General features: G+C 34.7%; 1 protein-coding gene across 1 annotated transcript in view; it reads left to right on the top strand.

Moving 5' to 3' along the window:
• The window catches only part of ADGRV1 (adhesion G protein-coupled receptor V1), a gene marked incomplete at both ends in the record, with an annotated part of 443,017 nt that overhangs the window by 177,528 nt on the left and 237,955 nt on the right, over positions 1-27,534 (top strand). Inside the window, 6 exons of the mRNA XM_084233539.1 lie at positions 2,937-3,344; positions 9,425-9,609; positions 12,428-12,677; positions 13,653-13,792; positions 15,390-15,550; positions 22,652-22,752. Of these exons, the coding sequence (XP_084089665.1) occupies positions 2,937-3,344; positions 9,425-9,609; positions 12,428-12,677; positions 13,653-13,792; positions 15,390-15,550; positions 22,652-22,752 (1,245 nt within the window). The remainder of the gene's footprint in view (positions 1-2,936; positions 3,345-9,424; positions 9,610-12,427; positions 12,678-13,652; positions 13,793-15,389; positions 15,551-22,651; positions 22,753-27,534) is intronic.

Raw genomic sequence — 27,534 nt, 5'->3', positions numbered from 1 at the left:
TAGAAGTAAACCAAACATGAAAACTGGTTTCAGGTACTTTGAGTTATTATGTTTTAGCCCAAAGCATACATTCAAGAAAGAACATGCTTTTATTTCTTATTCTCGTGTTCCCTATTCTAGTCAAAGGCTGTTTCTATATTGACTTTCATTGTATCTTTTAAAGATTTATCTTTCTTTATACAAGAACTGGGGAACAGGTCAGAGACATGGGTGAGAGAATTCACCAGAGACAGAGCAGGGAGCAGAACAGGCAGAAGGTCCAAAGACATTGCTGAGGGGAGCAGCGGGTGGGACAGGAGAGGTCTGCCATGCCATGTGGGTTTCTCCCTGGCCAGCCGGGAATTGAACCTGCACTGCAGAGGCTGTGGACAGCTTCACAGCACGGTGCTCAACTGCTGCCACTAGGGAGGCCCTCATTGTATCTTTTAAATTGTATGGTACTTCTTGTTTATTTGTTATGCATGTTTTATAAGCACAAAAATATTTTTATCTGTTTCCTTTCAATCTTTGAAGTAAAAAATAAATCCTACCAGGAAACAGTGGACAGAATTTATGGAGCTTACTGTAATAAAAATCACCACCATTTATTTTAAGCTAACCAACTTACTGAGGTTTTTAGAACTACTCACCATGAACCTTTTCCTAATGCCATCCTGCTCTTTCCTTGACTTTTCCCATCTTGCAGATAACCTCTATGTTGAATTTCATGTTAAATTTCCCTCTTTTATTTATATTTTTCCTACTCATCATGTGCTGTTTAGCTTTACCTGTTTTGAAAACTAATATAAATGAGATTTTTTTCCAATTACATTACTTTAGGTTAAGCTTCCTTTATTCATTAGTCTTTTTTTTTCAACTTTTTGAATTTTATATATTTTTACATCATTTTTCATTTTTGTGCAATGTATGCATTTTCATCTTGGTTTTATTCCCCATACAATTCCCACCCCCCCTTATTTTGACCCTAATCCCTCCTCCCATTCCCCCCTTCCCCCCACCCCATAGTATGTCTCTGGTTTAGTTGCTTGTTGATTTTGATTTTTACTTTATTATAATTAGTCTTTTTCCTGGTCCCTCATTTAGGTTTTCTAAATTCCTGAGACCATCCGGTATTTTTCTTTTTCTTTCTGGCTCATTAGCTTTTTTTTTTTTTTTTTTTGAGAAATAGCCATGTTGATGTGCATAGTTCTAATTCATTCACTTTCACTGTCCATAGTGTCCTAATGAATACTTTATCTATTCTCAAACCAAATGAATCTGTGTGGTTTTCTTCTGTGGAGCTTTTTGTTCTGCCACAGCCCTGCAAATGCTCTGGAAAAGCTTTTGTCTTCATTCATTTGTTTTTCATTTTTTGACACCATTGATCACTTTCTTTTTGAAGTATGCTCTTTTCCTTTGGACTTCTAGAGCATAGCTCGCTCTTTCCTGTTCTTAAGCTGGCAATTCCTCCCTTTTGCCTGTTTTCTTTAAATATCATCTATAAAATGAGAACTTCTAAATTTTTATCACCAACTTCTTCACCACCTGTGATCTAGATTTACATATTTGATTGCTCCTGCTTGACCTCTTCATTTGAATGTCTAAAAGATAGCTCAGGTTTAATGTGTATAACAAAGAATTCTTGATTTCTCCTTTAACAGTATTTTCCTCAGTTTTCTACCAGTCAGTCAAAGAGTTAGGAGTTATTTTAATTCTCTTCTTCCTTTCCACCTAACATTAAATTTACTAGAAGGTCCTACTAACTTACCCCTGCTATGGTTTATAAATACACAAGAACCAGAATACTTAAGAAAATACTCACTAAAGTGTGTCACTAGCTTCCTTGAATCCTCCAGCGTCTTCCTGCTATGTTTTGTATAATGGACCTGCATGATTTTCTCCTGTCCAGTCATGTACTTTCAGCCACCCAGGCAGGCCTTCTGGTTCTTTCTCTAACATCAAAAGTGAATCCCAACACTTTTATAATTCCCTCTGCCTAGAATATATCCCTGCAGATCCCCACATGGTCTGTTCCTTTATGTTGCTGAGGTCACTGCTGAAATATCCTATCAAAAGCTTCCATAAACTATTTTATCTAAAATTGTACCCTTGCTATCACCTTGCAGCTCCCATACCTAGTTTTATTCTTCATAGAGTTCATCTTCATGTAAAAAAGTAAGTTGTTAATTTGATGACTTTGTGCTATCTCTGTTCTTTGCTAGAATAGATTCCATGAGGGCAAGTATTCTGTTGTTCACACCTACATTCCCAGTGTGCCTCATGGCTAATTACCAGGTGTTTAATGTTTACTGGCTCAGTAGTGAATTAACTACATTATTTTGGTTCTTCCTTGATTGATTTCTCATCCTTGACTTTACAGAACAACTTTTAATAAGCATAATTTGAAGAAATTCAGAGATACATATAACCAGGAACTTTTTTCCTCAGGATATTTTCACTGCTAAGTGTGAACTAGAGATCAATTTTTCTGCTTCTTCCTCCCACTCTCTGCCTTCTTTTGATTCCCCAAATCGCCATCTCTTCAAAATATCTAGGTGAGAATAAAAATGTAAATGTTCCTTTTTTCCCTCTGTATTTTTTTTTTTGTGACTGCAAATTTGAAAGCATAATTTTTAGTGTTCACAATTGAAGAAAACCTGTGAGGTAACAGTGACATTTCTTTCCTGATTTTCTTTCTTGGTCCATTCTAAGACATCTGCTGTTTATAACCATATCACTTTATGTTGCATATTTATCTTTCTGTCTTTGGAGATTAGAAAATGAAAAAACAAAAGCAAAAACAAAAACCAGAACATGTTTCAGTAGTAATCTTTTATGGCCCACTGATTTATTTAAGAGAAATAAGCTTTGCTTAAGCAATAAGTATTTAAGACAAGATAATAAAGAATTCTCTAAAATGACCTTATACTTCCACTTAAGTGGTATTTAATTTCTAGGAGCTGAGGAGTCCTGAAACAATTGGTCGTACTCTCATATCTCCAGCAATTTCTGGAAAGGATTTTGTGAGTACTGAAGGAACACTGGTCTTTGAACCTGGTCAGAGAAATACCATGTTGGATGTCATTCTAACGCCAGAGAAAGGGTCTTTAAATCCATTTCCCAAACGCTTCCAGATTGTGCTTTTTGACCCAAAAGGTGGTGCTAAAATTGATACAATGTATGGGACTGCTAATATCACTCTTGTCAATGATGTGGATTCGCAGGCCATTTGGGGGCTTGCAGATCAGCTACAGCAGCCCCTGAATGGTGATATTCTCAGCAGAGTGCTCCACAGCATTAGCATGAAAGTGGCAATGGAGAACACAGATGAACAGCTCAGTGTTGTGATGCATCTAATAGACAAGGTAAGAAGCCGTTGCATATCTCAGCAGTTGGTTAAGTATAATTTCATAACTTTAGAAAAATGAAAAAACAAAATGTTATGTCAGTTATGAAATTTTCTTAGAGTTAACTTTATAAATCTAATAATGGAATTCATCATTCCTGACATTGTACTTTGACCTGGATGTGACAGTTTGGTTTGAATGTACTTTTATATGTTTGGAAACTTCAGTCTTCAAATATGAGAATGGTGAGTAATCTACTGCAGCAGTGAAGACAGCCCAATATCTGGAAAGAGGCTCCAGAGGTCAGAAACTACAGTCTCTTTCTGATTCTCCAGAAACTGGAAAAATATCTTTGGACATTGTGTCTTAGTTTCTTAAGTCTATTAGAAAAGCGCTTAAACTAAATGATTTACAGAGTTCTTCCAGTTTATATGCCATGGAGCAGAAGCTATTGTATTATTTCTGTTCCCTGTTCTTCCCAGGCACTGGAAGCTTTATCAAAAAAAAGAGACCTAAGAATGACTGGTTGATTTCAGCTACTCAAATTGGTGGGGGCTTACACCAATCAGGTTTCTTGTACCTTTCTGCAAATGATGGCATGAGGTGGAGACAAAAGAGCTTAATAACATCAAAGTATAAGTAAAAAGAATTATTACTATGGAAAAGACTCCCATAGGCATATATTTTGGATTTTCTTATCAACATACTTACATATATATGAAAAATTTTGAGTATATGCACATGAATTTGTAAACACTACATTTTTAAATATTGGGTCATTGGAAAATTCATGATGCATTTTTGCTTGAAAAACATGAGAAAAATACATCATGACTTTTCTGAAAGCCAGATAGTATAAATACTATATTAAAGTGACCTTTATATACTGAAAATGTTTAGAGTGAGGTTTTAGATTATCGTGCCTATTTTACTTTTTATTGTGTGACTTAAAATACAATGCCTGAAGGGTAGAAAGGAACATTATATAGTACACAAGTCAGAAGAAGAGACTTTGCCAAGCAGCTTATAAAGCAAAGAGAAGTGATTTCTATTTCATGCAAAGAAAATTTTTAGAAATAAAAATTCATGCTGGGAATATTGTTACTTAAATTTTCCAATGATGACACGTAGGACAATGACAAGTTGCTTTTGGCCAAGAAAAGAGAAAGAATGTATAGTAACCACATTTAAGAAAAGAGAACCTCATTTCACATGAATTAAGAAAGATATAATAAAATTTCTGCTTCCTCTCAGTAGTTATACTAGAGTCCTACATATTATTGGATAAGAGTCAACACTTACTTAACTAGAGTTGCCAAATAGTACATCTTGATTTTTTTAATGGCTCTATCATGAATAATGAAACTGAATTATTAAAGAATTTTCTATGAGAAAGATAATAAATGTTTTTAGAGTAACCATTAGCAGTTATTTCTCTCATATATTAAGGTAATTTATATGAAGTAGGCAACCTAGGAATTATTGAATGAATAAAATACTTTAAATGTTATAAAAATCAAGGAGAAAACATTTGAATTCTTAAAAGAAAACAATTGTATTCCAACCTCAGCCTTCTTTGAGCTGATTACTTTTCAAATTCTGTTATATTTTTTTTACCAAAACTGTTTAATGGTATGGTATATTGTCATTTCAAATACTCTATATATGAATGTCAAAATACAAACTGGTGATTTGAGTGACTCACTAGTTCAGTATATATTATATGAAAAGAAAACTGAAAAATTCTAGTGAATCACATAAATTTGAATAGAGATCTATATTTTGCTCAGCAATGGAAAGCTTCAATGTCATAGAGTCAACAACTTCACATAAACTGATTTGTAAATGCAATATCATCTCTACCAAAATGTCAGTAAGATACTTTGCTTTTTTTTCTTTTCTGGATGCTGTATTTCACCTGAAAGAATATACATGTAAGAATAGCCAAAAGTGTTCTGAAAAAGAACTTTGTCCTACCAGATATGAAAATATACTTAGACGACAGAGTGATTGAAACAGGTGGTTCAGGCATAGAAATTCAGATCTGTGGAACAGAACAAAAGGTGCAGAGATAAATGAGAACATATTAAAATTTCATCTATGATAAAGATGATATTTCAGATCTATGGATCAAAATTATGTCTCTGTAAAGAATAGTGGACAACTGATTGAACTATCTGGAAGAAAAGAAGAGCTGGATCTTGATAGCAAAACCTAGTCCAAAATAAATCCCAGACAAATTAAATTAGAGATTTAGTTGTAAAACAAACTGAGAAAGCATTAGCAGAAACATGGATGAATTGTCTTTAATATGTAGGTTTGACATAGGAATGTCTTTCTAAAGCATAAAGCAAAACCCAGAAGCTGCGAAGTAAATGATCGATAAACTTAACCATAAAAGTCTTAAACAAATGTCTCTTTCCATGTACCACAAACAAAGTGAAAATACAACTAATGATTATATGTAAATTATATCTCAATAAAACTGGGGGGAAAAGATCACTAATTGTAATTTGCAAATACATATATAAAAAGAATGTTTATTTTAGCATGGCTTATAATACCAAAAGTTGGAAAACAGCCTTAAGTAAGGTTCTGGTACATCCATAAAATGCAAAAAATGTCATGTTTTTAGACATTTACAGTAATAGACAGTGAAACAGGTGCTAGAAAGTAGATAATCACATATAGCAAGGTTGAAGTTTTAACAGAGTACAGGATGCCTAGTTAATGTTGGATTTCAGAAAAATGAGTACATTTTTAATATAAATATTCACAAATTAAAAAATTATTTGCATACGTACCATTTGCATGTGTACCATTTGGTACACACTTGTATAAAACAGGATTTCCTATGCTTTAGCACCTATTCACATTGACCTTATGAATTCTCAGCATTCATCAAAAAATGACTAGAACTTCCAATTATGGGATTGAACTTATTTTGATAAGATCTTGTATTTTAAATGAAATTGTTTTATATTTGTAAGCTTTATTTTCTACATCATTCTAACTTACTTGAAACAGAATCTGCCATGTGCTGTATATTTCTTTATAGTAAGAGCTTAATAAATCTTAGATATTGTTATTACATTTGCTAGAAGTGATTACTTATTTATGTTCAAAAAGAAACAAATATGCTGAAAAAGCAACAACTTTAAATAACTCACTCCAAAGATTTTCCAAATGAAATCCAGCTCTGGGTTTGGGCAAATTTCTGCTATGACATAAAATTCTTCCCAGGCATAGTAATAGAAATTATTGTTGAAACTGTCAATTGCCATAATAATACTGTCAGTCTTATAAGACTGCCATATATGATGTCCCAACTTTTTATTTCTTTGAATTTTAGTTTACAGGTTATTGAGACTTGATGAAACATGAATTAGGAGATGTTGCCTCTAATTTTGTGTTCTGATACACTGAAAAGAACACAGGAATAATTTGTTCTGTGAAAGTTTCATATACCCCCCACCAAAAATTTTTTCTCTCCTGACGGTTTTTAAATTTTTCTCATGGTTGATTTGGGTTTTCTATGTTTTTGTAAGTCCATTTTGATAATTTGGAGGATGGGGGATCCCTATTCTTTTTGTTTGTGTGAAATGGCTTTTTCGAGCCAGATTTTTTTTTTAAATCGGGTAATTTAAAATCTTATATATTCCAACAATTCTACATTTAACTTATAACCCTATTAACAGTGATTTAGACTTACCTATATATTTTACCCTGGCTGGGTGTTTCATGCTTGCAATGACTTTGAGTGACCTGTCTGCAAATGAGTCAATCTGGGTTGTTATTTTAGGACAAGCAAGTGAGGAATGTTGTGAGTCAGGGCAGGGTGGCTGTCAGGAGAGTCTGCTGGGCTTGTCCGTTAACCATCTCTGTGCCCTAGGACAAGTTGGGAATGCTTTTATTGCTTCAATTTCTTTATCTGGAAAGAAAAAAAAACACCAGCACCTCCCTGGCAGGATAGTTGTAAGATTAGAGGATATAATATAACTTTCCGAGAATATTACCCATAGAAAGCTCGAGTTGTATAAATGTACTTTTTATTTTATTATTTTTTAAAGATTTATTTATGTATACAAGAGCTGGGGTATAGGCCAGAGGTGGGGGCAGTGAGAGGATTCAACAGAGACAGAGTGGGGAGCAGAACAGGAGGATATACTGAAATACACTGCTGAAGGAACAGTCGGTGAGACAGGAGAGGTCTGCTGCACCATGTGGGTAGCTCCCTGGCTGGGGATCAAACTCTTGCTGCAGTGGCTGAGGATAGCTTAATAGTGCTGACTTAACACCTTGTGCCACCAGGGAGGCCCTATTTTATTTTTTCAGTGCTATGCTAAAAGTAATTTTCTCCTTCCCTTGAATAGGAATGAAAGTTTGGATGACTTTAAATAACTGAATTATAATTTTTGATTCTTAAAAGAGCTCATATTGCTTCACTGGCTTCTTGCATTTCATTTGCAAAAAAAGTCAACCTGAATTTTTGATTGTTAATTATTTTTCCATTGGTTTCTAGTAGGATTTTAAAAAAGCTTAAAATAATATTTGAAATCACCCATATACATCTGATATTCTTAATTTTCAGTATTATAAAGCAAGTACTGCATTTTTAGGCAGTCATATTTCTTTAGTTGTCAATAAATTATTTTCTTTTCCTGTCTGATCTCTTATTTGCTATGAAATCTTTTGCATTTGTCCTGCTTTTTTTCCTTCTTTGAGTTCTGAGAGCATTTCTAGAGTTTTATTTCCTACTTAATGTATACAGTTTTATTGTTTCAGTATCTAGTGGACTGTTCTTGTCTATTGTAATTTTCACTTTGTTAATTTTTACTTATCTGTGTAATTTTAATCCTGTGGGTTATTCCTCACTCTTCTTTGCTGTCTTTGAGATAGCTACTCTTCTAAACTTAGATATTTTTCTTTCTTTTTTTTTAAAGATTTATTTATTTATTTATACAAGCGTTGGGTACAGCCAGAAGCGCGGGAGGGTGAGAGAATTCACCAGAGCCAGAGCAGGGAGCAGAGCAGGCAGAAGGACCGAAGTACACTGCTGAGGGGAGCAGCGGGCGGCAGGAGAGGTCTGCGTGCCATGTGGGACCCTCCTCCAGTGGCCGGGGAGCAGCCGGGGATTGAACCGGCGCTGCAGAGGCTGTGGGCAGCTTTGCAACCCAGCGCTCAACCGCTGCGCCACCGGGGATGCCCTAAACTTAGATATGGAGTTCAGCTATCAGCTTGGCACTGTAGAGATTACAAAGCTATAAAAGATAGGGGTGACATGAACCACTTTCCCAGTGAGTCAACTAGTAGAATAAATCATTTCACATTGTCCCATTTTTGTTAATAAAGCTATGTGTGAGTTTCAAAGAGTGTTCATGAGTGTTGGCAGGTGGGGCACAGTGTTGAAATCACAGAAAGTGATGACTTTGTTGGATTTTAAAGATTTAATAGGGCTCTGAGTGTGTTGTGGAATAAAAGTCTGCTGAGTCAGACCATAAAGATATGTCCCGTCATTCTGAAAAAGAAACAAAATAAATCATAAAGGTTTTTTTTCTTCTTTCCTTCTCCCTCCAACAATAACACAGTCCTCTAAGGTGATGGCTCATCCTGATAAAATTAAGAGAGCCAGGAGCTCCTGACTGATTTCTGTTGGAAGATGACTTCAATACTTCATGTATTAGAAATTTAGTGATATATGTGGGTTTCTGTTCATTGAAAAAGAGATAATCAAGAATAGTCTTGCTTTTCTTATTCACATAATTCTTCTATTTCCTTAGTTGGTCATATGATAACAATTTTTGGGTACATGAAAAATGATAGTAATTTTAATTCATGATGTTAATTATAGTTAAAATTACTCAGCTTTATTACATAGAAAATATTGTGATTATGCCATCTTATCAATGATTATGCTTTTTAAAGTGCAAATGGGTACATTTGAGCTAAAGTATTGATAACAATTTCTCTTAAATTTTTCATAGGTTCATACTTATTTTGTTAATGTTAATAACTCTTAATAAAGTACTTGTACCATACATATTATTTAAGCAGTTCATTTTTGAATATATATTTTCATACTTGGTATTTTTCCCCAGATAACTGTTGAAGGAAAACATCAAGCATTCAGTATTGAAAACCGAAATCTTTTTTATGAGATTCTTTGTGCTCTTATTAACCCAAAGCGCAAGGACACTAGGGGATTCACTCAGTTTACTGAAGTGACTGAGAATTTTGCTTTTTCTTTACTGACCGATGTTACTTGTGGCTCTCCTGGTGAAAAGTAAGTATTTTTTTATACGATAGCAGAAGAACCATGTATGTTAATCCCATTTTATATGTCTTCCTTCACAGTTTACAAAGTAGCATGCAGTGCAAGTTGATGGCTAGATGATGATGTCATTAAGGATTATACAGTCAATGCATTGTACCTAATGGGGAAACGAAGCTAATAAAGAAAATATAGTAACTGCATCAAAAAAATATGAATTTATGCTGTCAATAATGTATTCCTCTTGTTTTGATGTGTCTTTTAAAAATAAGTCTGACTGCTTATTCTTATTTATATAATGAATAGATAATATAGGATTGAATAGATAATAAAAGATTCCAGCTTTTAGCCACATTGTGATATGCTGGTAAGTGTGCTTCCCTCTGGAGTTAAGGTTTATTTTCATTCATCTGGAGATAGATCTCAGAATGTTATTGAACTTTAGTCTGGTTGTTTCATGGCTGGTGTTAAATGGAAGAGAATGTGCAAGAGAAAAAAGAATAAAAGAAAATGTAGTTCTCATGTTCATTATTAACTATAATTAATTTTATAATTGTATTTAATATTTTTTGGAAGTCATGGCATTTTAAATTACATTCATTAGGGCTAATTGGATCATTATGGCACAAAAATTTAAAAATACATTTTTTCTATTTGATTTAACATAAAAATTGCTGGTAATAAAACATGAATGGAAATTGAGATTACTCCCCAATTCTAGGAGTAACATGTTATTTAAAAAATGATTATTACTTAACAGGACATGTCTGGTTAAAGCTGTTTATATAAATATCCGTAAAGTTTATTACGAATACTGTCATCAGTGTTCAAGTCAAATTGAAATTCAGAGGTATCTTGAAGACTACATTTAGAAAATTGGGTATAATAAACTTAAATCATCTCTTCATGAACTCTTTAGAAAATCTGGCATGATCATTTAAATAATTTCTTTATGAACTCTGAATTTACTTCTTAGATCATACAATATGTGAAGTTCAAAGTGATATTAAGGGTTACAATCCAGGCATAAGATATAAAGGGTTTACCAGAGAGATCAAAAAATAATCTAATAATGATGATGATGATGGATATTAACTGTATCTCTGCTGTAGTCCTGACATTGTATTAGACTGAATATGAAATTACCCTTTTTTGATAGAGTATAATATTTTGAAAATTTCATATAGTTCAACATAATCCTTAGTAAATGTTATATTATTTATCCTTACAAAAGATCATTTTAAGTAGTTAAAAGGTAGAGTAGAACTATTTTTACTCTTACCAAAGCTAGGTACCTTACATGGCTCATCAGTGATCACAAATTAGTCTATGGTGAGGCCTGGAGGCTCAATTCCAGGGTTAGTTGACTTCTGGCTCCCAATGGTCACCACCATTAGCACCACCATGCTTTATGGTCAGAAGAGATTGTAACCACATGCTTTGAAAGAAAACTTCCACTTCTAGGCCAGTGGCTCCAGATTTTCATCACAGCTCATTGCCAGGATATGATTCAAGGGTAAGGTACAGGACCAGCATCACCTTACATTTGATATACACCTTACGTACTCTTCCTTTATTTAGTCCTGTAAAGTGAGTCATGGAGATTGAGGATTCTTAATTAAGAGCTTCAGGAAACGATCTGAAACTCTTTGCCTGCTTTTAGAGGGACTTGTCTCTCCAGTCCTCACCAGGGTTCTTAAAGGTCTGTTTGAGATCAATGATTAGCAATTTAACATTTGTAAATCTTGCTAATATCATGAGCTATTTCAGAAATTAATCATTTCTTTATTTTAAGTCAGTTGCATTGAGGCTTTTGTGTGTGTGTGTGTGTGTGTGTGTGAGACATCCTCTTCCCCTCTTGAACTGTCTTCTGTGTTGTTCAGTGAGATCAAACAGTTCATACATTTGTATTCTCATAATTTCTTGCATGTTTTTTCCACATTTCTAAAAAACTAACTGAGTATCAACATTGTCTTAGATGTGAACTCTCTACCCTGCCAATACATAATTTTTATCTTAAACTTCTAATATCCTTTAAACTTTTTTAGGCAGGCTTGAGATTGAATTCATCTTTGGGTGTTCTTATTGTTTGCAAACATTGTAGATTTATGTGTGAGATATATCAGATTGTTGGGTGAGCTGGTTAAGAATATAGAAGACAGACAGATTCTCAAGCATGCTCTAGCCAAGGATTCTTATTTAGCAAATTCATGGTGTGATCTAGAAATCTGTATTTTTAAACAAGCTTCCTAGTGATTTCAACATACTCTGAGGTTTGGAAGAAGTTTCACTGAGCACAGAATCTTAAGCTTTGAGGTGTTCAAAACACAATAATTAAATAAAGATTACTGTTCAGGACTGTTTCTCATACCAGTCACATGGTTCACGATGCTCTGATGGGCTAGAAAGTGAGACAAATTCTTGATGGAAGCATGATTGTAGATATACAAGGTTTCTAATATTAGAGGATTTCAGCTTAGTGGTTCATCCTTTCCTCAACCTGTTCCAACCATAATGAATGATGTGCCTAACATAGAAAAGTACATTTTATTGGCATGGATTATATCTAATATCCCTGAAGTCACTATCAAAAACACAGGTTTTAGGCTACATAAAAGATCTGGCAAGGAAATACAGAAAGTTTTGTGCAAAAAAATGACAATTTTGTATAAAGAAATTAGAAGCACATTTCTTTCTACTGCTTCTGGGCTGGGAGTATCATGGCTATACATAAAGAAGAGTCTCAGTTTAATATCAGTTTAATAGCATTTTAGTGGATGTGCTTATGGAAACATGCCATTTTAGCAGAGCCTTTGCTTTTTTGTCATAGAAGCAAAACCATCCTTGACACTTGCCCATATTTGTCTATACTGGCTCTTCACTGGCTTCCTCAACAAATCAATGGGCACAAGTTTGAAGGAAAGGAAGGTGATTACATTCAAATTCCTGAGAGGTTATTGGATGTTCCAGATGCAGAAGTAGTGGCTGAGAAAAGTACATGTGAATTAGTCCAGTTTACAGAATATAGCAGCCAGCAGTGGTTTATAACTGGAAATAATCTTCTTGCTCTGAAAAATAAGGTAAGCTATTATTTAAAGAATTATGTGGGAAACATCAATTCCAAAGAGCACCTGCACCACTATGTTTATAGCAGCACTGTTTACAATAGCTAAGCTTTGGAAACAACCCAAATGCCCAAAAATAGATGACTGGATCAAGAAGATGTGGTACATATACACCATGGAATATTACTCAGCATTCAAAAAAGATAAACACATGCAATTTGCAGCAACATGGATGGCACTGGAAGGGATCATGCTCAGCGAAATAAGCCAGAAAGAAAAAGAAAAATACCGGATGGTCTCACTCATAGCAGGAATCTAGAAAACTTAAATAAGGGACCAGGAAAATGAATATAAGAAAGTGAAAATCAAAGTCAAACAACTATGAACCAGAGACACTCTATGGGGGTTGGAGGAGGTGGGGAGGGGAGGGATTGGGGTCAAAATAAGGGGGTTGCAATTGTATGGGAAATATAAAAATTTATTTAAAAAATAAAGAATTATGTGGTTGGAATCTTATTTTTGCTTTGCAGTCACGCTCAGAAAAGCATTCACTTGATCAGATTTGTAGTGTTGCAAATACACAGTTAAGCTAATTATAAAAGTTTCCATCCATATTAACTATTTGTCAAATGGGTAGTCTCAAAAAGAGTTGATTTTTTTTGTTTTATTGCACATATATATATATATATGTAAAGTAAGAAAATACAACTTGCAGTAACATTAAATTGAGTTTATACCATTCTCATGGTGATCAGACAATTGAAGTCACAGTGTTTTCAGCTAAAGATTGCTCAGTAATTGACATGGAGGTAGACCATTTGGAGGAAAATGAATGAGGTGCCCTGTATTGCTGTGTAAGCTATTACTCGTGATGTTAAGCAAGTAACTAAAGTGTCTAGAAAAATAAGGCAAAGTTCAGAATGGGAAATTCAATTGTGACATTCATTTGAAAATATTTCATTAAACTTTTGGTTCTTTATGGCATTACAGGTGTTATCTTTGAGTGTGAAGGGTCAGAGTTCACAACCCCTGATGGACAACAATGAGGTTCTCTATAGGATTTATGCTGCTGAGCCTAGAATTGTTCCCCAGACATCTCTGTGTCTCCTTTGGAATCAAGCTGCTGCAAGGTACTTATTAATAATTCTTTCAAAGGAGGATTTAGTCCTTTCTCATTCCAGCACCATTGAGTCCAGTTTTCTGTAATGAGCATAGTTGATGGCCTCAGATGAGACTTGAGATTGGACAATAACCTTTATGATAAGTAAGACAAAGCAGCATAGGGAATGGCTTATCATTGTTCAGGTGACAGATGTAGCACAACTATTTACCTGTGTGCTTAACACATTAGTTACTACTTTATTATTATTCTTTCAGGATTCCTAGCCTGAACTCTGCTTTATTCTGATAACATTACTATTATTGGTTAATTTACTGGCAGGAAAGGAACTGATTTTACATCTTTCATCTGTGCTTATGGTTCTAAAGCTGATGCTATGTATTTAGAGTGATTAGCAGGGATTTGTAGTTCTAGTTCACATATAGTTTGGAGTACATTTTGGGATTAAAGCCATGCACAGGAATGGGAAGACAACAGTGATTCTTTTTTGATTCTCTTTGACCTATGATCTGAAGTCTCTGAGTAGTTCTCTCAGAGCTCGACCAATACTATAGTGTCAGGTAGTGTTGACTGAGAGGGTCCAAGTCAGTCAGTGATTGTATTCAGTGCTGACTTTCAGCAGCACAAACTAAAATTTAAGTAGGATCAATAGCTTAGTTGGAAAACTGTACTCCAAACACCAAGGTTCTGATTATTCTTTCTTCTTTGTGGAAAAAAAAAATTTCAATTGAAGTTTCTAATACTTGGTTTCAGATCCTAACCAATAGGTAGATACTCTGAAATCCTCAATGTATGAAATAATGAATGTTTCAACTTGAATCAGCAGTTGGAATTCAGTTCTATGTCCCTAGCAAAGTAGAGGAATCAAGAAGTACTCAAACGGAGAAAGTTCAACCAGGATTCCTGGGGGATCTGTAGGAGGCTGGCCATAAGATGCTACCTTTGCTGTTTTTGTGCTAACCATTTACCAGTGGTTGCTAAAGAAACCATTGAAGAACCCTGGTATACAGCTCTGTATATATAACTGGATCCAATATTCACAAAAAACCAAGGAGGGAATCATAGAAAAATCTAGCATAATTTTTGCTAACTCTAAAATATTTAATTTCTATATATATAATAATTCTACGTATAAGAATAAATATAAAATAATTCTAAATATAGACTAATAGTGTAAATATAGAATAATTCATGTTTGAAAATATAAGGAATTGTAAACATTGAAGAAAGGGAACTCTAAAATATCAAGGCTACATTGATCTTTTGGGATTTTTGACTAGAAGAGTGATTTCTGTTGGAAACCTTGACATGGTTGCTTCGGCTTATATAGGGACTGGCGCTCCTCTATTGAGGACCAGCCTCTACAGGACTGGAAGTGCCTTTGCAGATTTGGTTGGTATTTAGGCTACTTCTTGAGGTGTTTTGTGGGATCTGTTATGTCATGTCCTGGACAAAATGTTCCCTGCAGTGTTTCTTCATGAGAATGTGATCTGCTCAAATCTTGAGTAAACAACGCTTAAGTTCAATAGCTTATTATTTTTTAAAGCCATCCCAACAGCTTAAGTATTGATGAAAGAAGATTAGTGATGATTATGTTTTTGTCCTAGCTGGTTATCTGACAGTCCATTTTGCAAAGTGGTTGAGGACACTTCAGATTACGTGGAATGTGCCTGTTCATACATGTCTGTGTATGCTGTCTATGCCCAGACTGATAACTTGTCTTCATATAATGAAGCCTTTTTCTCTTCTGGATTCATATGTATCTCAGGTCAGTTGCAGTTTTTTTGAGTGTAATTTTAAAGTCTAATTTTATAGTCTAATTTTGATGAGAACAAATATGTTTTCTCACGTCCTTTTATATATGCAAGATGCAGATGTAACTGTAAAACAACAACTTAAGGAGAAAATAAACTTTCCCATTGTCTTATTTACTAATTCATCCTATGGATATTTATGGAGGGTGAACTTTTACTGAGGATATATCCAGTAAAGAACAAGACATAGTTCCATATCATAAGAAGTAAAATAGATTGTGGGGTAGCAGCTAAGTTGTAAGAAAGAATGTATTTCATTGCATTGTGATTTATAGGTCAACTTTTGTAATAGAATATCAGGATTGTGTGAAATTATATGTCCAAAACATTTTTTATTTTTGTGAAAGAAAATTACATTTTTATTAAATCCTGCTACCTGGTGTGTATTCGACACCCTAAGAGTTCTAAATATGTTTGAGTTCTATCTTAAAAAATTGTAACTCTGAATATCCTCTATTGATCATATAATTGGGGTCTGAGAATTCCTTAAAATACCTATCTATGCTCTGCTCCCACCTACTCTTGTCCTGAGCTATCTATGATAACCTCGTATCCACTTTTGTGAGCAAAATGCTATACTGAGGTTGCAGAAGGTAACTCTGAAGCCAGACGGGCTTGGTTCAAATCCTGGTTCTGCCATTGGGTAGTTGTGAGACCTGGAGCAGGCCACTTAGTTCTTCTAACCTCAGTTTTCCTAGCCATAATATGATTGTACATTATATTGATCTATGGTGGTAGATACACTAACTCAGATATTCATAATATTTTGCTTTAATGTTTTGTCTGTGAATGTATTATTGATTCATGCTTTTCGTATTTGGTCTGCAGTTCCCTAATAATGTTTATTAAGAAGTTTTTATAGAAATAAAAGCAAGTAATTAATTATTGGTCTTTATCCTCGTTAAAACCCACCACAACTTCATTTTATAGAAAAAATATATATTTTCATGTACATTTTCTTTACTGAACTTTCATTATGAATCTAAGATTCAATAACAAAAGTTAATAATTTCTTATTTCTAATATCTTTTATGAAGGATGACATTTCTTGCTTAGTAGATTTTTCCAATTTCACAAAATTCCAAAATCTATTGAAGATAACCTATTTTACTTTAATACTTATACAGTTTCAGAAGTTCCAGAGAATGATGAAATAAATATAAAGGCATAAAGGGTACAACATTGAAATAAAATCTAAATATTTTTTTAAAATCATCCCAACACTTTATAAGTATTGATGACAAAGGAGTAGCAACGACTATGGTTACTGTACTAGCGGAGAACTGCTTAATGATCATCGTGTGAAATGGGTATAGAGAACAAAACGTTTAGTGATCTTTAGCTTAGAAAGATGAAAGATGAGTGTATATACCTATGACTAAACATTGTAAACCTGTTTGCAAACAGGTTTTTAAACAGGTTTACAAGAAATTAAGCTAAGGTTACCCCTTGAAGTTAAAAAGAGAAGACCAGTAAAACATTAATGTAACTTAGAGAAATCACCTCAAGGTTACTTGGGAGAAATACAGCTTAAAATAAGGTTAGGAGATGATGCCACAGTTTCATAATATAATTATTAAGGTATCTAGGCATTATTGGAGTACAAATTATTATTTGGAGGAAAATGTCAAAGAAACCTACTCTGCTTACTATAACTCTGTTGTGTTCTTAATAGGACCCTGTAGAATGTCCTCAGTCCATTTTAGTTTTCATACCAATGTGTGACCTAGATCATGTAATATGGATTTTTGGCAAGTCTCCTACGTTTAGAGCTGAGATTAGCAATAGATCACAGACCTCACATTTGTTTCACTTGTTCGTTTTGTTTTCTTGTGGTTAAGAAATCCTTGGGCCTCCCGGTGGCGCAGCGGTTGAGCGCTGGGTTGCGAAGCTGCCCGCAGCCTCTGCAGCACCAGTTCGATTCCCGGCTGCTCCCCGGCCACCAGAGGAGGGTCCCACATGGCGCACAGACCTCTCCTGCCGCCCGCTGCTCCCCTCAGCAGTGTACCTCGGTCCTTCTGCCTGCTCTGCTCCCCGCTCTGGCTCTGGTGAATTCTCTCACCCTCCCGCGCTTCTGACTGTACCCAGTGCTTGTATAAATAAATAAATAAATCTTTAAAAAAAAAAAAAAAAGAAATCCTTCAACACCTTAGTCAAACTAAAGCTTTCTTCTAAAATGGCCAATGGATTTATTTATCTTACAAATCACTGAGTATATAAATGCCAAACAATGTCAATTTTGCATTACTAGGAAACAGTTCTCTATACACTGCTAAATAATAAGACTTACAGGATAAGTCAGCACATTCCAAAGTCCTTTGAAGCATGCTTATTCTTTTATTCAAGGAATATAAAACTACAGGAATTTTCTAGTCATGCTTTTTATATTTAACAAGCTGAGATTCTAATAGTTTTTCAAAAATAAAATAACCTTATCAGATGCCCCCCCATTCACTTTAAATTATTTTTGAAAATAAGATATATCATCTAAAATTTTGCGTCAAATTTTTCCAAAAATAACAAGCTTGTCTTCCCTGTAATCATTACCCTAAGATAGCCATTATGTTCATGAGAGTGGTTGTGTCAAAAAAGTATCATTTTATCAGATAGGGGATTATTTATTAGAAGAATAGCAAAAATGCTTAAGAACTTTGAAAATGCAGTTTGAAGGGAGAACTTCATGAGATAAAGAAGTCATAGGGCTTAGTTTTAATGGTGACATGGCATGAAGATGGTGGATTTCTCTGTATGTACATGTAGGTGTATTATTTAGGATGTGCTTGACTGCAAATAATAGAAAGCAGTACGGATACCTTAAGAAGCAGGCTTAGTGCTGAGGTTGATAAATTCAGCACCTCAGTGGTGTCATCAGGGGCCCAGACTTCTCACTTTTCTGTTTTGCTCTCCTCAAAGATTTTATTTTCATGGCCTTGCCCCTACATGGTCTTGCACTGGCTTCAGTAGCTCTTAGCAGAGCACAACAATGTCTAGGCTTGCCAAGAGAAAGGCACTTATTTGGATCTTGTTTGGAGAGCAAAGAAAACTTTTCCTGAAAATTACCCCAAGTGTTTTTCGGCATATCTCTTTGACCAGAATAGTGTTATATGACTTTCATAAAGCAGTCTCTATCTGGGAGAAGATACAGATAAAAAACATAGATTCAGGCAACAGGAGAGGAGGGAGCAGCTTTTTAAACATTGTGTCTCCATTACCTGTCATAGCCCCTGATATATTAGTTTTAAAATAGCTGTTTGTTAAATGAATATACTGTTGATCTGAACAGGCCACAGAGAGAGATGTGCTTGTGGCTTTGTAAGTCAGGTTCATATTTTTAAGTCCCATTCATTTTAGTCATTTTTTTAATAATTCTCCTGAAGCATAACATACTCTTTCCTGTGTTCACACAGGTGGGTTTAACACAGCATCCCTCTCTGCCTCAGCCACTTTCTGCAGCAATGGAAATGTACTGCACATTCTCATATGATGGCCACCAGACACTTCTAATTATTCAGCCCTTAAAATACAGCTGGTACAACTGAGGAAAGAAATGTTTGATTCTGTTTAAATGTAATTAATTATAAAATTATATAGCCACATATAGCTAGTGGCTTTGTGTCCAGTAACTCTGACTGCCTAGAGCATGGTCTCCTAGAAACCTCCATCCTTGGGAGTAAATTCTTTTCCCTAATGCACAGCACTTGTGTACTTGGAGGTGCTGTGTATTGACTTTTGTTCAACCTAGAAAACCTGGACTGTACAATTTTGTTTTCCTGTCCTCAGCCTATTAGTAGTAACAAAAATATATTGCGCTGAGGAAGGAGTTACAAGTATATGGTAATCAATTGTAGTGAGCAGGGAAAAGTAGAGAAATGACAGTTACATCTAGTAAGGAGGTAGAGAAAAACTAAGCTAAAAAGCTAATAACTGACTTAATAGTAAAATAGTGATAATTTGGTTTTGCTTGGATTTATCTGTAGAAAAGACAGACACTGATTATGAGATACAAAATTTAAATATTTTAAAGAAATTTTCATGGGAAGAAGTATTAATATTTGGCTTGTGGAGGGTAAAGTACAGTAATTTATAAAAGTATGTGTCATTCTTAAAAAATGCAAAACAATAGAGGGCTTACTGGATATGCATATTCAAATACAATCAGTACATGCTTATACATGAACATTCAAATATTACATAGGTAGATAAGATGACCTTTGGTCTAGTTTGATAATAGCAAAGAACAAACTGTCCTTCAGGGTTTTTTTTTTTAAACCTAAATCAAAGACAACCATTGTTACCATTTTATTAAGGACAATTTTCTGCCTTTTTACTTTCAAATCATACAGAAAGTCATATGTGTCAGCAAACTAATTAATTGCTCTTTTCCAACTGACAGTGCTAGAAAAAAAGTAAAGGAAAATTTCTCATAGATGCTGAGGAATCATTTTTTTAAAAAAATCTGTTAATGCCTTTTGTTAATAATTAAAACTGTTAGACTTTTTAAAAAAATCTACATTTGAAACATTTCATGTCCAGTAGTTTGCATATTTTTATAAGATCATTTAAATAAAAAAATTGTTTCAGTTAAAAATCTGACTTGTAAGTTTAAATTATGTATGTTAAATACAGCTTTTCAATTTCTTTTTTTTTAAAGATTTATTTATGCATAAAAAGGGTACAGGCTAGAGGTGCAGGGGGTAAGAGGATTCACCAGAGACAGAGTTGGGAACAGAACAGGCAGACTAACTGAAATACACTGCTGAGGGGAGCAGCGGGCAAGTCAGGAGAGGTCTGCTGCGCCATATGGATCACCTCCCTGTTTGGGGTTCCAAATCGGTGCTTCAGTGGCTGTGGATTGCTTCATGGTGGTGCGACTTAACCCCTTGTGCCACCAGGGAGACCCAGTTTTTCAATTTCTGGTAAGAAAATGAAAGATAAATACTTAGCATACATTGTTTTAGAAACTTGGTAACTGAAGTGTTTGTTTCCTTAAATCCACAGTATTCATTATCTTCCCCAAGGCCATTTGAGGGCACAGCCTGCTTGAGCTTTCTCAGCACCATTCTTCTCACCTAAATAGGAAATGAATCTAGATAAACATCATATATTATAGTTACAGACTAATAGAATCTAACCCATTTCCCTGGCAAATGCTTTGAATGCTGCCACCAGGTGTCATGCTTGCATTTTAATTGAAGCTTAATATACTTAAATATCCTTGAGCTGATCAAGTTGAACTATACTAAATTTATGACATGAAATGATAGTATAATGGAGAATTACCTACTTGAGGGAAAAGGCTATGAATAAGTTTTTCTTTCAAATTAGAAAAAACAGTGGACTCATGTTATTTTCCTTTGTCCAGCACTAATCCCCTTACCTCACATTTTTATCTGCTGCAGTAAACTTACAGTAAAGCAGGCATTTGTGATCTTGTGGCCCATAATGAAAAGAACCTTGCAAGGCCCTGCTTTTAAGTCAGTATATGATATATACACACAGATCCACAGACATGTATTCTCTCTCTCTCTCTCTCTCTCTCTCTCTCTCTCTCACACACACACACACACACACACACACACAATCGACTTGAATATTGCGTTTAACCTAACTTTATCATAGGAAATTCAAGGTGCACGGTAGTGAGTTAAGAGGCTCAGCTTCAGTAGTTTATTGACTATGTAAGGGTGCAAAATCAGGCACAGCTCTGCAGTTTCTGGATCCACTGAACCTGCGTGGGTGGATTTTTTTGGAGGCAGCCGGAGAAAACTTACACACCTGTCCCAGAACACCCCAGGGCATTCTTCCTATGAGTGGATTAGTCTGGATTTCTTGACTAAATTTCTAAGCCGAAAGCCTCCATAATACAAAATCTGACTTTGTTTGGAATTTTGTCTACCTTATTAAAATCTAAGCACACTGAAAGTTTTTCCCAAAAGGAGTTATGAAAAGCACTTTTGCTCAGAAAATTAGTCATAAACCCCATGTGGAAATTTTGCAGATACCCAGTCCACTTACCCCCAGATGGGGTGTACTTTAAGTTTGTTCCATAGCTTTAGAGAAGATGAGAAAACAAAAGGTTAATAAATGCTGTGTCTCCTTGTTAAGGAGGCATTGATATTCTTAAATACTATATTGCCTGCAAAGTTCAGCGCAGAGCAGCATACCCTTGCCAATTGTTATGCTTTAATAATTCTTAGATGCACTAACCCTACTGAAGACAAGAGTGGAGTAAAAAGCTTAAATGAAGAAGCAAATGGTTACCATGTGCAGCACATTTAAATTTTAAAAAGCAAGCAATATTCTTAAAGTGTGTACATTCTCTGCATTTAAAACATCCCATTAAAGAAATTTTTTACCAATTGAGAGATACAAGATTTGGTAGTTTAAGAAAATAAGATAAATTTTCCTCAACACATTTAGAAATGTAGATATTTAGGCTAAAAGTCATCTCAAGAGGAAAGAACACATTTTATTTCTGGTTTGGCATCCAGTAGCATAGGTTGCTTTTAAAATTCATAATTGCCACTGTTGTAATTATGTAACTGTTCCTATTAGATAAAAGGGGATAATTACTGAACCTGAGTTTTGGTAATACCATTCAGTTTTATGCCTGAAAAATCCTATTCACCTCCTCAGATATCTCTATTTAACCAAGCCACCTGTTCCTAAAACATTAGATTGGAAATTGATTCTTTTCATAAACAATAAAGCATGTCTAATAGATACATAGAACACTAGATACATAATGAAATTATTGGTTTGCCTAATTTGTTATTTCTTTTAGTAGGGAAGTGAACATGTAGGTATTTGAAAATTAAAGTTACCCTTTCGTGTAAAGGTTTTATATGTCATGCAAAGTGTTTTATATGTCAATCAAGTGTAAAGGTTTTATATGTCATGCAAAATACAGTAGATTAAAATTGCAGCCTAATCTGTGCCAGGCCACAGAGGAGCCTGCAGGTTTTCCTGTGCTTGCTGTCCTGATGATTGTCACTATGCTGCTGTTTGTCTGTTTATGGATTATAATACTACACTTGGGTTTTTTGTTTCTACAGGTTTTTGCCTGGCTGTTCTCTCCCATATTTTCTGTGCCAGGTATGCCATGTTCGCAGCAAAGCTTCTGACTCACATGATGGCAGCCAGCTTAGGTACACAGGTAGGAGAGCTCTGGCATTTTCCAACTTTTTATGAAATGTTCATATTGTTTCCTTTGTGATTTTTGAACTGAGTGCATATGTAAAGTTTAATCTCAACTTAGTTGAAGTAAGCTTGTTGAGTTTCATAGTTGAGAATTATGGGGAAGAAAAGCGGCAAGAAGAAATGAAAGCATGAGGCCAAAAAAAGTATTTTGTGAACTTGTTTATCGAGAAAAGTATCTTAATATTATTGCTTTTAAGAAAATAGCTTCTAATCGTGAAGTGTATTGTCAACTAACATATGCTTAATATATTAAATAAAATTTAAATATGCATTTAAAGTTTGAAAAGGTTTAAGTTAGCATATTTTATTTAATCTGCTTGAATGAGTTATTCTTTATGTTTTTTACATAGGGCATTACAATGAGAATACTTTAAAGCATCTGGGAAATATATTTTGCTTCATTTAATGTTATAGAATACAGTGTAATAAAATATTGTTTTAAAAAAATGTATGGCAGAAGAAGCAGTGTGAAAAACAGTGCCATTCATTAGCAGGCAATTTGAAACATACAGTTAATAACACAGTTTAAACCATAGAAGGCAAATCAAAAGATGAGATCTAATGCCTTTCTGTCCATAAGGTACTCACATTCTGGAATAACACATGTATATGTTACTGTAATTCAGTGTGAAAAGTGTAAGGTGTAAACTATTTATAAACTACTCTGTGAATATAGATGAGAACTTACTTATCTGTGAATGTCAAGGAAGGTTTCATGGGGAAGGTGGTATTTGAGCTGAGACTCTGAGGAGTTCAAGATGGGCATAATTGGTTGTATAGGCAAACAGTGGAAAACATAATCACTTCTAATTTAATGCAGTAATTACAGATCTGGATTGTATGAATATGCTATATAATGTTATTATTGAAATAACTTTATAACATTATTATATAAAATAAATTTCCCCTTTTCTGAGTGGGTGAAGGCACTTCTGGAGTATTGAAAATCCTTTTTCTTGATTGGGCACTGGTTCTATGCACATACATGCTCATGTTCCAGTTTAAGTAAACTTGCTGTGCTATACACTTGCAATTTGTATGCTGTCTTACAGAATGTGAATGTGCATTTTATTGAACTCTAAAACAACTTTCAAACATATTGCTAATGGAGATGCTAAAATAGAAAATTAGCTGGGACATTAGAATTCTGTTGCCTTTTTTTGTTTTGGTCCTAGAGTGAAAATGACGTGTACATTTCATAATTGTATTTTCAGGGGAAATCTTAAGTGCTGGATTCCAAGCATAGGATCCCCTGTAATGCTTTTAAAGTGCCTATGAACTATGCTAAAATAGAAAATTAGCTGGGACATTAGAATTCTGTTGCCTTTTTTTTTGTTTTTGGTCCTAGAGTGAAAATGACGTGTACATTTCATAATTCTATTTTCAGGGGAAATCTTAAGTACTGGATTCCAAGCATAGGATCCCCTATAATGCTTTTAAAGTGCCTATGAACTGTGGGAGGTAACAGCTATCACCAAAAGGGGGCTTGTGTTGAATTTGACAAGGCTATTTATATCATGTTGGTAACCTACCTTAGTTGTCTGATCTTGCCTTTGCCTTTTGCTTCTTGTATATAAGATCTTAGAAAACCCGCCTTCCATAATTAGAGTTTACTTGGCTGTATTCACCACCCACTCTGGTGATTTTTTGGCAGCAGCATTTGCACAAGTCTTAATTATAGCACCATAGAATTACAGACATCTCTTCAGTGCCCTAGCAGACAAATTTGCTCATGTCTGGGGATGTGAAAGGAAGAACCAGGATTTATATACTGAGACATTGCCTTCTGATTCACAACATAATTAACATTAATTTTGGAGAAAATGGTTAATCAAATCCATGTTTGTCAGCATTTTTGGGAATAGATGAGGCAGTGTGGCATGAAAATCCTATCACGTATCACTTGTGACATGAACTAACTAAATTGAGAATAATCATCTCCCTTAAAACCTTTCAGCAAAGAATTAAAAATTCTTTGAGGCTCTAGAAAAAATAAAATGAAGCTACTTCAGGAACTTGGGCCCTTTCTGAATTTTAAAATCAAATTTGTATCTGCAGATAGTGAAATTTGCTAATTGTGGTATCCTAGTGCCAGCCTTAAAGTCTCTCATTTGCGATCCTCCATCAGTGTTGTCCTGGCATCCTTCGTGCTTAAGTTCCCTCTGAAGAAACCTTCAAAAATAGGATTTGGCCTGTGGTTCTTTGGCTAAGACAGTGAAACTTCTATCTCTGGTCTAAAGCTGTGAATATTCTGCATACAGGTTTGCCAAGATCATTCAGTTTCAAATATTTATTGCGGACCTAGGATAAATTGAATGGCTTTTGTGGGTGTGGGGAGAATGGAAATGTGATATTCTGACTTCCTTTGGAGTGGTGTGAGTCAGTGAGTGAGGCAGTCAGCAGTCAGGAAAATGTGCTCATCTGGCTCTATTTCTCCGCTTCTAGAAATATACACATATATTTATACACATATGTCTGTATCTATCAGCTATTATAAAATTTATTTTATCTATATGTAGGAAGAGACAAGAATCCAAACATTGTTCTTGATTGAAAAGATTCCAGTTTGTCATCGAAACATCTTGAGAATCATTGACTATAAATTACCAGCAGGTGTCAGTAGAAGATTTTTTAATGCAAAACCTATTTTCAGTCTCTTTAGCAAAGATGGAGTTTAAAAGAAAACTTGAGAAATGTTTTCACAGTATCTCTGACTGGGCTAGACAGTATCCTTCTGTAACATTGCAAAAGCATGTTTGTCACTAATTTTTTTCATCCTCTTTGTTCAGAATTGAATTAAATAGATCTGTAAGATACATAGAAAAGCTTGTAATCTCGATCTTGGTACATATCTTTCTATCACTTATCATTTATAGTTAAATTTGGGATCACAAGATTATTTCCATCATCATTATTATTGCTAGAATAAACCTTAAGAATTGTGTTTACGTTTAAAAATGTGTTTATTGAAATATCACAGATGTTTTGATATATGATCTATATTTTCAGTATTGTTTATCCAAAAAAAGTATGTATTTTTCTTGAGTGCCAAATTAATATTTCTTATTTGTGCAAAAGAATATGATTAAATGGGAAGAAATCATGAGACCATTCACTTCAATTAAGAAGTAAAAACCAGCAAACAGATTTTATGGCACGGGTGATATTTCTCGGAAAACATCTAATTATAACTTTGGAATTTTTATCTTAGAATCACATTGCCAACCCATGTGTGCCCTGATAAGGCTGGTAAACAACTAGGACAAAGGACAAGTTTGCAGTTCAGGGTTCTCAGTTCTGGGGGGTTCTGTCAGGGAAAGTAATCCTCCAAATCTAAAAAAAGAACAGAAGTTTCCTCATAGAAAATAAGATAGAACTGCATTTACTCTGATGAATAAACTTAGCAAGGAGGAAGTACTTTATTTTCTGATTTTTTTTTGTTTGTATGGCTTAATCACATTATATGAAATGAAGAACACATTTATCTAGAAGAAAACATATGTAAAAATAATGAAATTCATCAACAAGCCTCGATGTTTCCTGAATTCAGATGGCACAGTGCATATCTTACATATAAATTCTTGGTAATCTGGATGTGTAGGAGTTTAGTAACACAGGCCTTTTCCTCAAGAAAGGACAAGGGAATTGCCTTAAAATCAGAGCCTTCTTCTCTGGAATTAGCAAAAGCAGACTGTCAATGTCTTGTCTAATTTCCTTACTCTGCAACAATTTTGGATGTCATTTTGCAATGTCATTTGTTTCCTACGTAGCATCTTGCTCACATACTCCTGCCAATAGATTCTGCTTTAATATACAGTTTATGTCAATCTAGCTTGCTTTGACTATCTAGCATATTTGAGACTCTGAGAATCATTGACTGCATGTGCCTGTGACTCAAGCCAGAAGTCTTGTGTGACATCTCAGATACTGGCTCCTTCTGGCTGTATTAGAGGGCCTGGTTTCTCTCCCTGAAGCTTGCCTGCTTTATTAAGGTTGCTGACTCAAGAATTCATTGTGTGTTTTCTCATTTCAGGTTCATCTGAGGCTGGTCAGGTAAACAAAACCGAATCAAATGGGCTAGCAAAGGAAAAACAATGAATTTAATAATTTATGTATAGAGAGTTGACTTTGGCAGTAAATTTTAAGAAAAATGGAACAGACAGGTATATTTATCCTGCATTTAGAGACCTGAAGCATCAAGCAGAGAGAGGGGGAGACTTCACATGACAGACAAGCTAGGGTTTACGTCATCCTTACTGAGAGTAAAGATGACATTCTTAGGACAATGTTCACTGATAAACAAATGAATGGATGCGACCCCTTAAATTATACTCCTCTAAATCATAAAAAGGGAAGTTGTGATTGCTTCTTTAATTAAGAACAGGACTGAAACTTATGACAAGACAAACTTCTATTGGAGAAGGGTGAGACTTAAGGAAAGACACATGCTTCTCCTAGCCTTCAGGGCCCTCCCTGCTCTCAACCCAAAACAATCTGCATCATTTTAAAGTGATGCTGGTAAACCTCTCAAGGCCCACAGGACCTGAATTGACCTCTAGGTCCCCACAATAAGGTAGAACTTATTGGAAGAGGCCCCCTCTGGGCATATTGAGAAAAGCCTATCTGATATTTTGTAGGGAGACTGATCCCACACATGCTTATTTTTATAACTCGAAGCAGAGTAAGATGGAACTTGTGAAATGTGTATTAAGCAGAACCAATTTTTCATTACTTGGAA

The sequence above is a fragment of the Talpa europaea genome (assembly GCF_964194135.1).
Source record: "Talpa europaea genome assembly, chromosome: 5".
Lineage (NCBI taxonomy): Eukaryota > Metazoa > Chordata > Mammalia > Eulipotyphla > Talpidae > Talpa > Talpa europaea.
Note: the sequence above shows the minus strand (reverse complement) of the source record. Positions and strands in the feature narration are given on the sequence as shown.